This window comes from Fundulus heteroclitus, chromosome 6 (genome assembly GCF_011125445.2).
Source record: "Fundulus heteroclitus isolate FHET01 chromosome 6, MU-UCD_Fhet_4.1, whole genome shotgun sequence".
In the NCBI taxonomy this organism is placed as follows: domain Eukaryota; kingdom Metazoa; phylum Chordata; class Actinopteri; order Cyprinodontiformes; family Fundulidae; genus Fundulus; species Fundulus heteroclitus.
The window spans coordinates 6,808,167-6,822,756 of NC_046366.1; the positions used below are offsets into that span (position 1 = coordinate 6,808,167).

Here is a 14,590-nt window from a genome sequence, read left to right on the forward strand (position 1 = left end):
GGCCACGATGTAGCATGACTTTGCACTTTCCAAACCCCCTTTCCTGGAATGTAAGGACTATGGTGTTACTGAAAATCAGAGCGGTGGAGGAAGACGTCGGGGAAACAATTAAAGGAAGTGTTTAATAACTGTTATATATTTTAAGGGCTGTTGTCATTTGTCATTGTAAAAATCTATATCATTTATAACAATTTTTTGAGGTCCATACCTCCAGATAGACAACAAGGAAATGGTCATGAGGTTGTCATATGACTCAACCCCTTTCCATATAGTATTCCTTTATCACCATGAACTGGCAGTAAAAATAATCCTCATATTCCTTAAGTGAATCAGCTTCAACACTGTACGAGAGTCAAGAGACTCACTGTAATGTCATGGGTCCATATCTAATGGCAAGCAGAAGTTTGTTTTTCTCACTGTATATATGTGAATGGTGCTTTATTAAACAGAGACAATATCTCAAGCATTATAGGCTATTGTATAGGCTACAGTGACATAAAATATGTTTGGAGGAGTGAAAGTTAACCTGTACTAACTCTTAAGCATGGTGGTGGCAGCATAACACTGTGGGACGGTTTCACTGTCAGCAGCAGCATTGCATTCTACAAGGTGGACAGAATAACAATGGATTACCTTCAAAACTTTAAAAGGTGATCCAATGGATGTGTAAAGGTTTTGGAGCTAATTGACTGTTCCAACTGGACAATGATCCAAAACATATTTTTTAGAATGGACAAAGCACGCCAACATTCAGCTCCTGGGAATGGGCCAGACCCCACTCTGTTGGAGATTTATATTTGTGGAAGAGGGGCCAGACCGAGCCTGTTCCCATCGTCATTGAGGGATCATAAAATATACTGAAGCTGAAACTTCCTGCTTTCTTTAAACTGTTATTGCGACATTGTGTACTTTTAATCAGTTGGCTTCAAAAGGCATTTTCCTTTCTCATTTCCTCCTCACTTGTACCACTGTTGTATTAACTCAGTGACTAAGCTAAGTGACAGCACACACTGTCTACATACTTTTTACAATGGAGGCAATTTTTGGTGGTTAGTGAAAAAGGAAGTTAAACAGACTATTGTCTTTGTTTTAAGGACATGTGCATGCTATTTGGCCTGCCTTTATAAGATATGAGCCTGTAGCAGCTCCAGATCGGGTTTATATCCTGGTTTCATACAATTCTTCAAATAGACGTGAATCTTACGACACCCGGGGCATAAACCTCTCCCTTTTGTTCAAACTTGAGCACAAATCCTGCTGACATCTGCATGAGCTATAGCTGGCCTGATGTTTAGATCTATATATATATTATATATATATATATTTATATATATATATATATATATATATATATATATATATATATATATATATATATATATATATATATTATATATATAGCATCTGTGTGGCTATATACATAGCCACACAGATGCTATGTGTGAAATTATAAAGTAGTAGAACATATCAGGAGTAGTGCATATTGCACTGAATGCCACATCCTATCTTGTTATTGAATTGTATTGTGTTGAGCTCTGCGGAACAAAATCCATCTGGTGAGAGTCAGGTTAATATCAGTTCATGCTACCTGTGGGGAAATAGGAGTTTTCCTCTACTCAAGCAGCCCCCCTCACCCTTCATCTATTCTCTCTCGTCACCGATCGACGTATTTGCACACTGTTGCTATAGCATCACATCAAGGGCCAGATAAGAGGGGGGACACATAATAAGCTCCTTTTAGATGCACCGCTGCAGGCACATGATCAAACACTGTCCTCTGTTCATCTCCCGTCTCACAATATCCCCGTAATTGTGCTCAACGGCTGATTCTGAAGCTGCTGGATGTTTGAAGGGCCCCTTGTGGAGGGCCATTGTCCTGGTTTCAATGAACCCTGAAGAGCAACAATAAAGTTGGAGCATCACAGATATATCGGGCAGCTGTAAAACTGGTAGAAAAGTGATACGCTTCTTCCAAGGTTAGAGAATTAAAGCAGTTCCCTTCGTTTGTGTTTCCTTCTGTAACACACAGAGATGACAGGATATTGCTATAGGGCCCCAGCTGTGATGTTTTATTCTTCATGCTGCTGTACTATCATGCATGTTGCATACCATCTCAAATACTGAAAACAGACTGGAGCTTTTCCACTGCTTTACTTGAATGTCATCTTTTTTTGCCTGAGCTTGCCATATTATAAATAATGGTGCAAAACTGACTCTGGTATTTATTTTTACTTTTATTTTGACATTTCTGATAAAGTTCATCCTATGTTGCTTTAAAACTAACTTTAGCTTTAGCTTGTTTCCCACCCCATTACAATTAATTGTGTGTAACTCTGTGTCTTTGTCACTGTTACGCATGAATTTCTGCTTTATGGGACAAAAACGGAATTTCTTATCTTTTCTTCATAATAAAAGGATTTAGTCATGTGAAACAAGTAGAGACCCCTATAAAATATACAGTTATTTATTAAAATTTCTATATAATGATGTAATCTTATTTTGTTATCTTCACAACAGTGTTTATTTTGCACTTAAACAACAATAATCAACTGTTTTCCCCTTTAAACATTTTTTTTCACAAAAATACTTTTTCCAGCTGAGAGAACATTAGAACAGGTTTTCTTCCAAGATTGCCCTGCATCTGGCTCCATCTATCTTCGCATCAACTCTGACCATCTTCCCTGTCCCTGCTGAAGATCCCCCCCAGAGCATGATGCTGCCACCACCATATCTGGCAGTGGGGACGGTGTGTTCAGAGTGATGTGCTGTGTAACTTCTCCGCCACACAGCGTTTTGCATTTTAGTCCAAAAAGTGAAATTCTGGTCACGTCTGACCAAAGCACCTTCTTCCACGTTTGCTGTGTCCCCAACATGGCTTCTGGCAAACAAGACTTGTTATGGGTTTCTTCTTAATAATGGCGTTCTTCTTGCCACTTTTCCATAAAGTCCACATTTGTCCAGAAGCACAACTAACAGTTGTCCTGTGGACAGATTCCTCCACCTGAGCAGTGGATCTCTGCAGTCCCTCCAGAGTCACAATGGGCCTCTTGGCTGCATCTCTGATCAGTGCTCTCCTTGTTCTGCCTGTAAGTTTAGGTGGACGGCCTTGTCTTGGTGGGTTTACAGTTGGGCCATAGTCTTTCCATTTCTGGATGATGGATTGAACAGAGCTCTGTGAGATGTTCTACGCTTGGGAAATCTCTTTATAGCCTAAGCCTGCTAGTTTTCTGCAAATTCATTTATTCTAAAATGTTTATTGAGTTTTTCTATAAATATAAAAATGAATCATCTGCACTATATTCTTTGTTCATTTCTGAATTTTTTATTCATGATTAATCGATATTTTACCTATTAATTTATCTTCAGTAAAATGGCGTTACCAGATTAAACCTGGCAGAATGCTCAAACTAATTCATTTCCTCCTTTGGGGATGATAACGTTTCTTATCTACACAACAAGATAACAACAATTGGGTGACGGTGGAGTAGATTAGGGAGTTTGTCCTGCAATTGGTGGGTTGCTGGGTCGATCCCCGCTCTGACTGTCTCTGTCGTTGTGTCCTTGGGCAAGGCACTTCACCCACATTGCCTGCTGGTGGTGGTAAGAGGGCCTGGTGGTGCCGGTGTATGGCAGCCTCACCTCTGCCCCAGGGCAGCTATAGCTACTAACATAGCTAACCACCATCAGCCTGTGAATGGGTGAATGACTAAACTGTAGTGGAAAGCGCTTTGGTAGTCCCAGGTACAAGTTATTTACCATAACAATAGTCTGATTGCTAAAGAAATGTATCTGCTCATCTCCTCCACTGTTCCTGTGGTGGATCAGCTCTCTCTCTGTTCCACCACCACCTAAAGAGCGGAGGAAACAACTAAAATGTCACCACTACTACTTTTAGTCTTATGATTCTTCATTAATATAGGCACAGATGTCCAAGTTGTGCGGGCAACAACTAACATGATTGCAGGTATCCTCATGTTTTTTAAGCTTTTGACTCAAATGCAAGACAGACTCTCAGGTTACAGCAGAAAGGTGAACAGTTTATTAGAGTCAGTGCATGGTGTGTGGGATCTGCTGGGATGAAGGTCAGCTCGGGGAACCAGGAACTCACTGTGGAGATGAAGCAGAGATAAGTGTACTGAGCAAAGCGGGAGGTAAAGTGAATGATCAGGAGCTGTTTACCGTTTGAGTTGGAAGTGGCGGTCTGTTTCCGGGTCGTGAGCACAGAGCGTCCGGTGAAGACTAAAAATGGGCGAACAGGTTCGATTCAAGGCGGTTACCTCTTCTACGATCCTCTGATCGTAGAAGAGGTAACCAGATGACTGCCATCTGACGGAGAGCCAGGTAAGTCCAGAAATCTTCTTTGAAGGCACCTTTAAAGAGGAGCAGAGAGCACAGGAAATACAAAGGCGATGATCATGGGAGGAAACATGGGGATGATTCAGAATGGCTTGATGTACCACAGAGGAGGACACCCAGGGGTCAGAGGATCAGCAGCCAGCTCCTCAGATGCACCGCTGATGATGATGAGAGCCAGGTGTGCTGAGTCAGCATCGCTCAAACTGATCTCAGCTCTGCCCTCCAGTGGCCACCTGAGGAAAGGAACGGAGCAGCACAACCCACACCCTGAAGGTGTGTTCACACCGAATGCGAATGTGGTGGCTCAAGCGACAGATCTACATGTTATCCCCATGTACAGGTGCAACACAGGAGCGATGCGACGGAAAGCGACACAGCAGACGTGTCGCCATTTTGGTGTCGAACAGTGAAGCCACAGCGACACGACACCTACGGTGGATGTGAAGCGACAGTTGGTGTGTTGTTGCGTTGCGACAACCAATCAGGAGCTAGGTGTGGCTGTGAGGTTATTATTACGAACGAGACAAGTCTAGAAAGGACCGAACCTGAAGAGTGAGTGAGGAGACAGCAGTGGCAGGAAGTGAAAGCGTCACTAGATGGCGCCATTGTTACTGCTGTATTTTTGGCTGGTCGCCCGCTGAGCCAATTGCTGGCAATACGCGTTTCAAACGTGGCCACATTAGAAATGCGTTCGGTGTGAAGACACAATGACAGCTTAGTTGGTGGATGAGGAAAGGCCAGCAGGTGCTTGCTGAGAGGAGGAGGGCTTACCGTGATGAGACGGCAGATGAACTGAGGGAGTGGAGGTTCCCGGTAGCTGGGAGGTGGACTTCCCGGAGTGGAGGGTTGGACAGCGGGCAGGAGGGAGGAGGGGGCAGTTTGGAGACGACCGTGGATGGAGGACCATAAAGTCTGAGCGGACTGAGGCGATCAGACCCAGAGAAATCCTGGTCAGGTGAACGGGCCGCTAGCAGGCAGCATCCTGGAGGAAAGAGGAGCTAAATGTGTGAACTCTGCTAAATCAACTCAAAGAAGACTAGACTAGAAGTACTAATATTGACTTTGCACTACCAGAGAGGTTGAGCATCAGGCCAAGTTGGACCGTCTCAGCGCCCCTTATATCCACCACAGCATCATGAAGGCGCCATGAGCCGCACCCTCCAAGCTGATTCCGCCAGTCTGCAGGTAGCAACACGTGCTCAGGATCATGACGACTACGGACAACAGAAGATCCTTGGAACAATTATTGATACAGCTGAAGAGTGGTTCTCCTGGGATCTGGTTCCACAACGGCGCTGAGGGAGAAAGGTGAAAGGGTAAGACATGAAGGGCTGCTGGAGGATTTCTATGAGGATGATGAGGAGCAGAGCCTCCCTGTGCCACAAAGTCTGACACAGCTTTTAAAGCTCAGCTCGTCTTTGTAGCTTAGCTTAAAAAGTATAGTTCTGTGGATGTGTAGACAGAAAGTTTGACCTTTTCTCATCTTCCTCCTCCTGACTGGTGGAGCTGAAGGTGGATCATCCTGGGATGATCAGAGGTCTGCAGAGTCTGGTCCTGAAGTCCTGAGTCCATGGAGATGTTGTGGTAACTTGGGTGTCCAGGATCACACAAGACGACTGGAGGTTTTAGGAGGCTTCACAAATCATTAAGGGTTTGTGTTAAATAACACAACTATGTAAAAATGGACAGTACCTGTTTTAGTTGGTGAAGAAGTGTTCAGATGTGGATGTGTGTCAGTACATCAGCGAGGTCCACTCCTGGAGCTCCCTCCACATATCGGAGCTCATTGATGCTTTCCACTCCCCAGCTAAGAAGATTCTGCAACAATGGTTTCATTCTTGCTGCAGTGAGTCCTGGAAGAACTTCAGAGATCATCATCATCATCATCATCCTCCTCCTCCTCCTCCTCCTCCTCCTCCTCCTCCTCCTCCTCCTCCTCCTCAGCAGCAGCCCACATCAGTCTAGAGGAGGAAAGCAGCGCTGAAGAGCAATACCTGACAAGCTACACAAATCAGACACATAGGCAAGGGATGGTGGTCTGGGAGCTTTTCTAGCTGAATGCCACCGATGACCAACCACTACAGTAACCAGCAGACCAACGCTAGAACACACCAGGAGAACGGAACAGATGTCAAAGTCCTCAAAAGAGACACAGAACCACTAACAGAACCTCGGGCTCACAGGCAGTCAAGAGGCTAGAGAAAGGAAAACCATGAAACCAAAAGGGGACTCTGAGAAGAAGGAGGCTGAACAAAGAGAACAAGCCAACATCCTGCAGATGCAGAGGACCTGGGAGGAGCCTGGAAACCAGAAACTACCTTAAATGTGGTGATGGCTGTAGAGCAGTGGTGTTCAAAGTCCTCAAGGGCTGCTATCCTCCAGGTTCTAGCTGCTTTCTATCAGTCATGCTAGCTTTGTTGACTGGACCAGCTGCTACTGACCTCATTACGCTCTTGTGTATGTGATGCTGTGTTCAGGTCGGCATGGAAAATGAGCCACTCCTTCCCTCACTTGGTAACACAATGATGCGTTTAGGTACCAACACACAGTAATGTCTGATTTTAAGTGAGTACGTAACCGCGACCAAGTATGAGGGGCTTGTTGCTTCAAGGCCTCAGTAAGACACAGACGTCTCCTCTGATGGCCGAACGCTGAGTGTTCACGTCCATCGCTGTCGTGTTTTTTAATGAGTTAGCAGCGGCAACCTTGGAGGAAGGTGAGGTGGGGGGCCTCCGCCTCTGGGGAAGAGAAAGAGCCACAGGGAATGATGCAGAGGGAAGGAGATCAGGGGGTTCCACACAACCAGAAGAAAAACTTTCATTTTGCATCAACCTGAATTTAATCAACTGAATTATTTATCACATTAACTAAAACAATCTGAAATAACATACCAAGGAACCAAATATAACATTTAGTCAAAATAAACAGCATACTAAACCACCAAGAAACGAAGAAAAGCAGCAGGACGTCCTGCAGAGCAGCAGCAGCTACAATTTCTAGAAAGTAACACCTTTTTTTTTTTTTACCAGTTTAAATTTAGAGCCAAGTGCTGAAGAAAACAGGCAGCTTCTACATACCAGAGCCGCTGACTTCCTCCAGCTGGACAGAAGAGGAGCGCTTCCTGAGCCAGCAGCAACAGGTGGCACCGCAGGTCAGGAACGTCTGCCGTGCAGACAGCTCAGATGAGAAGGTCCAAAAGCCACCAACACTGAGATGAGCACGGTACACACCTCCATCATGTTCTCATCACCCATGGAGGAGAGATAAAGGTCACACCTCAGCACACCACTGTTTCTACGTGGACAAACAGCTTTGATTAAGCCAGCCCAGCTCTACAGCCGCCGTGCAGACAGACACCATGTACCTACCACCCAGTCTGTTGTTTGCACGCTGCTGATCGTTGCAAAAGCGCAGAAGAGGCCAGGAAGGGCAATCGCATCAGTCACCTAAACAGACAGGTAGCAGAGCCTCCTTATATACAGCGCCCCCCACTGGCGGCTGGTCAGCAGATCCAAAACAGGCCTGATTACAGCTTGAAGGCCGGTTTAAATCATCGGGCTAAGTTAGCCTAGAAAAGGACGACCTCCACATCCTGTCCCATTGGCTCATCTTCACTGGGTTCAAGTGTCCCTAGGAAGCTCCTCGCTGTGCATCACTGAAACCCTGGATCACCAACGGGAGTTTTACCTTCCTGTACTCCAGAGAATCCTAAATGAAAAAAATAACACAGCCAGCCTACAATACTGGCTTTAGTTTAAATTAGAGGTTGTAGGGTGAACTTTCTGAACATTTACTCACCTGTTCCTCACACTGCATTAAAAGGTATATAGCCACGTTATATGCTTCGAAAAAAAAAGAACTAATTCGCCAGCAGGACGTGATAATCTTTCATAAAAACTTAACTCAAGTAATCAGTGATGTATAAATAAAAAAGTTTCATAACGTAGCTATGCACCTTTAAAGTCTGCAGCTGAGATAAGGGTCATCTGTTGAAGTCCCTGTAGATCTCGTCGGCATCTTCCTTCAGCCACACACCCACAGTAGCCCCGATGCAAGGCGCTATGGAGGGCATCACCAACCCTGCAAGACTCCTTAACATTTAAAAACACAAAATCCTGCACTGAGTTACAGAAAAGCCCCGGTGCAAGGCGCTACCGAGGGCATCACCGGACCTGAAAGACTTTTTAGAATTTAAAAACACAATATCCTGTACTGAGTTACAGAAAAGCCCCGGTGCAATGCGCTGCCGAGGGCATCACCAACCCTGAAAGACTTTTTAGAATTTAAAACACAAAATCCTGTACTGAGTTACAGAAAAGCCCCGGTGCAAGGCGCTACCTATAGGGCATCACCAGCCCTGCTACAAAGACATGAGCTTTTGTAACAAAGACTCAATCAAGAAATGATCTCCTTGAGCCATCAGGGATCAACACTAATCAGAGTCGCTGCCAGACTCATTTTTTGGTCTATACCACCAGGCTAAGGAGCTCCCCCAAGTACTACCCCAAGAGGTGGAAGGCTGCGGATCCTCAAAGTCCTCTCCAAGGGTTAGCTTCTCCTGGGGGACCTTCTTCTTAGTCTTCTTGACGCAGCGCTCCTCCTCCTCAGCTCCTTCCTCCCTTCTCCTCTTCTTGGAAACACAAACACCAGATGAAGACGGAGTCGGCTCTTGAGGGGACTGCTCCTCTCTAAGACCCTCATCCGCATTCATCCTCTTTGGACAAGCCAAAGAAGCCAGGTCATCCTCAAAACAGCCAGAATCCCCAGACTCCTCACCAGACACCACCTGAACACCTGCAGCTTCCAGAAGAGCACTAAAACTACAATCTACATCCTCTCCCTCGTCCTCAGAAATATGAAGCACATATGGGGAGGTCCTTCGAGGTTTGGCGTCTTCTTCGTGCTCCAGGGGTTCTTCTGGCTCTTCTACGTCCCACAAGATTCGGAAGTTAGGAAGAAGTTGCTGGACAATCTTACGTTTTGGAGGAGGCTCTTCTACAACACCAGCATCTTTACCCTCAGCATCCCAGCTAGAATGCCCTGACTCTTTACTAGACACCACCTGAACTCTAGCAGCTTCTAAAAGAACACTACAACTGCAACCTGACTCATCCTCATCCTCTCCCTCATCCTCAGAACTATGAAGCACGCATGGACGCTGGGAGGTCCCTCGAGGTTTGCCGTCTTCATAATGCTCCAGGGGTTCTTCTGGCTCGTCTACGTCCCACAAGATTCGGAAGTTAGGAAGAAGTTGCTGGACAATCTTACGTCTTGGTGGAGGCACATCTACAACACCAGCATCTTCTTCCTCAGCATCCCAGCTAGAATGCCCTGACTCTTCACTAGACACCACCTGAACTCTAGCAGCTTCTGAAAGAACGCTACAACTGCAACCTGACTCATCCTTATCCTCATCCTCAGAACTGTAAAGCACGCATGGACGCTGGGAGGTCCCTCGAGGTTTGGCGTCTTCATCATGCTCCAGGGGTTCTTCTGGCTCGTCTATGTCCCACAAGATTCGGAAGTTAGGAAGAAGTTGCTGGACAATCCTACGTTTTGGTGGAGGCACATCTACAACACCAGTGTCTTCTTCCTCGGCGTCCCAGCTAGAATGCCCTGACTCTTCACTAGACACTAGAGCGCTAAAACTACAATCTGACTCATAATCATCGTCCTCTCTTTCATCCCCAGAACTGAACTCAGCAGGAAAATGTGAAGATACAATAAAGTCATTCTTATCATTACCCTCCTCCAGGTTACCTATCCGCAGAGGGAATCCATCAGCTGGACGCTCCACGATGCGGGCTGTGAGGAACACAAAACACACAGCTTCAACATCTAGTTCTGCACAGAAAGTTGAGAGTAAAAACTGAAATAGAGAGAAAAACCTTAATCATGTGAACATGTTTGTGTGCTCTGAGCAGATTTCATAAATAATATCGTTGCTCTGACACATGAGATTAGGCAATAATAGCCTGAACTGTTATTTAAAGCCCATCTCCACACAAAACCAAACAGCAAGAAAACCATCAAACATATTTTGGCATAAAAATGAGAATGACAACAAATGCTCCTAACTTTCTAAGAGAAAGCCCTTTTTTGCTGCATGAGAACATGAATCCGTCAGAGAAACAACCGCAGCTTCAGCTTTGCTACCAATCAGTCAGTGCAGACGCTTCATCACGTTCTCACAAGCTGGTAGAACTAATCAGTACTGGGTGAACGTTTAATATCAGCTCTAGACCGTGTGGAGGAGGACTTTAATTGGCGGATAAAACACCTTGAATCCTGAACTGTACCATTAGTGTGAATAAAATAAAAGGATCCAACAGGTTGATTGTATTTCTACTGAAGACGTAGGGTCGACAGGCGTTGGTTGTCACACATTTTACGCTCGCATCAGCCGTTCATTATTGAAACAGACTTCATTAAACTGTCTGTCACAAAGGCAAAGCTCAGGATGATGGACCAAAGAGGCTCCATTTTTCTTTTTTTCCAATATTGTGACAATAGGTCTGCTATGGGTTTGGTTATTCCTGCAGTTATTAATAGAATATAACTATTTAAGACTCCTTGATTTTTCAGAATCGCAGCCAAAGCCAACCTGACACCCATCATTAAATCCTATAGTATGATTAATGACCTACATACTAACACATATTGCCTAGAGCAGAAATGTACATCTATACAACCGAGTGTTTAAAGAGTAACGATCTAAAGAACTAGGTCGAAACAAGTGATCTTTCCTAAAATCCTCCTACACAAAGAGAAGTGTTTCACTGGTTTAGAAATCTAGATCCAGTGTTGAAATGCTCATTAGTTTGTCTGGAGATAAGGCCGTTAGATTCTTACGAGTGCGAGTGCTCCTGGAGAATCACAGTTAGCTACTGGGGTTATTTAAGCTTATTGCTCTTGTAGAAAATGTGTTAAGAAGACATAAGAGATTGGAATACATTTATTTTCCTTATACCATTTTTCTCTTTGCTTACTCACACATTAAAACAAAAGAACAGGTCCATATTGTATATAAAGAGCTTGTTATTCTAACTCTTTCTGTGCCATTTATGGGTTCTAGTAGCATTATGAAATGTTTTACATCAACCTAAAGGTCAGGTAAGAGACTCAGCAACCCAGCAGCATTCACTCAGGTAAAAGCTCAGACCTCATATTGTTCTAAATGCTTCTTTTAATATTAGCGTCTCCATGGAGACAAAGCGTTTGCTTGTTTTGTTTTTTTTGCATCTTTCAAAAAGTGTGCTAAGGCTAGGCATCATCTTGTTTTTCTAAAATCTAGACATCAAATTCAGCAAAATCGATTCTCCCAAACTAAAAGGAGTGATTTTCCAGTCACCACCATTAACAAACCCCGACTCTTCCTGCAAAATCTAAACAACTTGGAAATATGTTGCAGCTCCAGAAATGGAAAGGACAATTAACTACATTTAGCATTCCTGATATTTTTCCAACAAATTTCAGTAAACCAACAAATTAGTCAGAAAGTAAATTATCTCAAAACAACAACATTTAATGAACCTCAAAATTCTCTTTCTTAATAATAATAAATAAATAAATAAATAAGAATTTAGGATGCTATTGGAAACACATTGTCTTTCTAATGTTTTTAAAGTTTCATACTTATTTAATGTACTTTACCTGCTGTATCCATGGAGACCAAAAATGTTTATCAAGGCATTTTTCAAAAAATTAGCCAAGCACCATCTAGTTTTTCAAGCCCTGGACATCAAATTTAACAAAACAGATTTCTTCCATCATCATAGCTGTTTGTTTTTTTAAATTAAAAACCTACACTACTGTTAACATCTCAAACATTTCTCCTCAAATGTCAACAACCTAACAGGTAAAGCACAAAATAGCAAAACACAGAGAAGAGTTTCCTTCAAATGTCTCCACCATATTTAACATTCCTGGCATTTCCAGCTAAATTCAGTCTACTAAAAAGCACTTAAATCCTAAAAAAAAAAAACTATGTTAAAACGTACACTATCTGGGTTTTTATACAGCAGACAAAATTTCTTACATAGCACACAAATACCAAATATAGTAAATATGCATTAACATTCTAGCACCAAGTTGTTAATTAAACCAGTAGAAGAATTCCACTTACCGTCCGACTGGTCCTCCAGGCGCTTCTTCCGGGCAGCAGTCATCTTCAGAAGTAGTCGAAGTATAGGCTTATTCAGCGAGTTTAATCCTTCAGAGGCTTTTTAGGCTCCTTCAGGTTTCTCCGTCCGACCAAAGTCTAGGCGTAGAAGGAAGCATTGAAGAACGCGAAGGCCTTTTATAGGCCTTCTAACTCCACAGTTCCGTTTCCATGGCCACCGTGGACCAAGGCGCACGTGCATGCGTGAGAGAAGTGGACTACTAAAATAAAGCTTTATTGAAAGCTTTATTTACAGCAGCAAAGTAAAAAGTAAAGACAGCCCTAACAAGAAGGGAGCAGCTGATCAGCTTGGTGCAGGGCACCTTTACCAGCAGTAACAGGTCCATCCCCGCTAGTTCAGTCATGAGCATCACACTTCCAGTGTTAGCAACCCTGATAATGGCCGTTATTAGCACTCTCAGAAGTTGCCTTCAGAGTGGCCCTCCTGTACCCCCTAGGAGCTTAGAAGGTACAGATCACATGAAGCATCTTATCCTTGATAATAAGAGTTTGCAGGTGCGTCTGAAAACCAGCCGGAAGCCAGTTTTTGAGTTAACTTTATTAAACCTTTTACTTGCAATGTAGCTTCTACCTTTGAGGTCATCAGAGGTAAGCTACAGGTGTGTTATTTCCCTTTACCTTGACCTGTGGCTTAGTATGCAATATTTTCAGTCCCACGTGTAGTGTGTGGGGTCCAGAATGTAAAAATCAAACCAAGAAATGTTCACTCTCACTTTCTTCACATTTAGTGTATTTTGTCCCATTTAGTGGGAAATGATAAAAATAAATGTTAAATAAATCTGAAATATTATATCTAAATATATTTGTTAGATCTATTTCTACAGGCTCCCTCTCTCTCTCTTATATATATATATATATATATATATATATATATATTAAATATAAATCTTCACAAGATAATTAAACACACCCCTTTAAAGTCTCACCTGGGGGCCACACCCCCAGCGCAAGGATCGAGAGCCGAAATGTCAAAGCCAACATGGTGGTCTCCCTGCAAGCGTAGGAAATTGAACGCTGTAATAGCAGCTGTAGTAGCTGTAATAGCAGGTGTGCGGGTACACTCTCGCATGCTCCACCCTTAGCAGTTCGTGTAAGTAAAACTGTTTTTTCATTTCTGTTCATCAGTAACTTCAGGAGGAATCCGCTAAAGCCATTTGTTACCAGGGGCGTACTGGGGCAAACAAAGTGGCCCGAGAATTTAGTACCTGACTGGCCCACCCAGGGGTCGGGGCGACAGATGATGGTGGTGAATGCTGGAGGCTGATGATGGAGGTGGATTATAGAGGTGGATGCTGGCATAGGAACAAATACGTTCACATGTGTGGGAGGCAACGAATATGCATGTAAACAATATTGAAGAGATAATGACATAATTTCGTCCGAGGCCTTGATTAGAATAAATTTATAATAGTTTTTACTTAGAATTACCAGGAATAGTTGCTTAGAACTGTAAAGATTGGGAAACATTTAATTTACACTAAAAAAATTATAATAATATAATGATTGTTTTATAATCGCCTTACTGAAGTAGCAATTTCTGCAGCAACACACTTTTCTCTGCCACACCATCTATGATTTCCTCACTACCCAGCATCTTCAAAACATCCTGCTGAGTTGCCATGAGCATAAATGCCTTAATGCTGAGAGAGTGCTCATAAGCCTGTCCTTAATGAATTTAAGTGCTGAAAGGCTGCGCTCACATGCTACCTGTGTGACTGATAGAGTAAGCAGCAACAAGTAGGCAAGCCCGATTATGTGCTATGCATCTGTCAGAGGGTTATTATACTTCCTCAGCATTTGGTAGCAACACAATGGGCAGTCCTTGCAAGACGAGCGCTTTGTGTTGACCATGTGCACCTCATCCTCATAATCCCCTGACCCAATTTCTTTTGCTGTCTTGGTTGTGTGTTCCTCAAATATTGAGGCCTTCATTTTTTCCCATTGTCCTGCCAGACTGAGGATTCACATCCTAAATTGGTGACTCTTGCCCTGTCATCAAATGGTAGCAAACATTTGCTCAGATCTTTAAATGCTGTCTCTGGGAAACCACTT

General features: G+C 43.5%; 1 protein-coding gene and 1 long non-coding RNA gene across 9 annotated transcripts; both read right to left on the minus strand.

The window, feature by feature from the left end:
* Positions 1 to 3,820: 3,820 nt before the first annotated feature.
* On the minus strand, positions 3,821 to 7,512 carry LOC110368442. Of its 7 annotated transcripts, none has more exons than XR_004931201.1 (7): positions 7,434 to 7,512; positions 6,675 to 7,094; positions 6,097 to 6,174; positions 5,428 to 5,989; positions 4,458 to 5,338; positions 4,180 to 4,370; positions 3,821 to 4,107 (listed from the first exon to the last, which is right to left on the minus strand). It is a non-coding gene; the product is annotated as an uncharacterized LOC110368442 (long non-coding RNA). The 7 variants fall into 7 exon arrangements; XR_004931196.1 differs by having other exon boundaries at positions 3,822 to 4,107; positions 6,049 to 6,174; XR_004931198.1 differs by lacking the exons at positions 6,675 to 7,094; positions 7,434 to 7,512 and having other exon boundaries at positions 3,831 to 4,107; positions 5,428 to 5,651; positions 5,830 to 5,989; positions 6,049 to 6,218.
* A 915-nt stretch (positions 7,513 to 8,427) lies between these two features.
* LOC110368443 lies at positions 8,428 to 12,651 on the minus strand. Of its 2 annotated transcripts, XR_004931194.1 has the most exons (3): positions 12,482 to 12,651; positions 10,102 to 10,161; positions 8,428 to 8,447 (listed from the first exon to the last, which is right to left on the minus strand). XR_004931194.1 is itself a non-coding variant. In XM_036137945.1 (2 exons), the coding sequence occupies exons 1-2, from the start codon at positions 12,522 to 12,524 to the stop codon at positions 8,789 to 8,791; spliced, it is 1,416 nt and encodes a 471-aa protein (XP_035993838.1). In that variant the 5' UTR covers positions 12,525 to 12,645; the 3' UTR covers positions 8,555 to 8,788. The 2 variants fall into 2 exon arrangements, 1 of the variants encoding a protein (XP_035993838.1); XM_036137945.1 differs by lacking the exon at positions 8,428 to 8,447 and having other exon boundaries at positions 8,555 to 10,161; positions 12,482 to 12,645.
* Positions 12,652 to 14,590: the final 1,939 nt, after the last annotated feature.

Coding starts and splice junctions, on each gene's coding strand:
- LOC110368443 (XM_036137945.1), bottom strand. CDS start 12,524: ATGACTGCTGCCCGGAAGAAGCGCCTGGAGGACCAGTCGGACG. Junction 10,162..12,481: donor CCTGGAGGACCAGTCGGACG/GTAAGTGGAATT, acceptor TGTTCCTCACAG/CCCGCATCGTGGAGCGTCCA.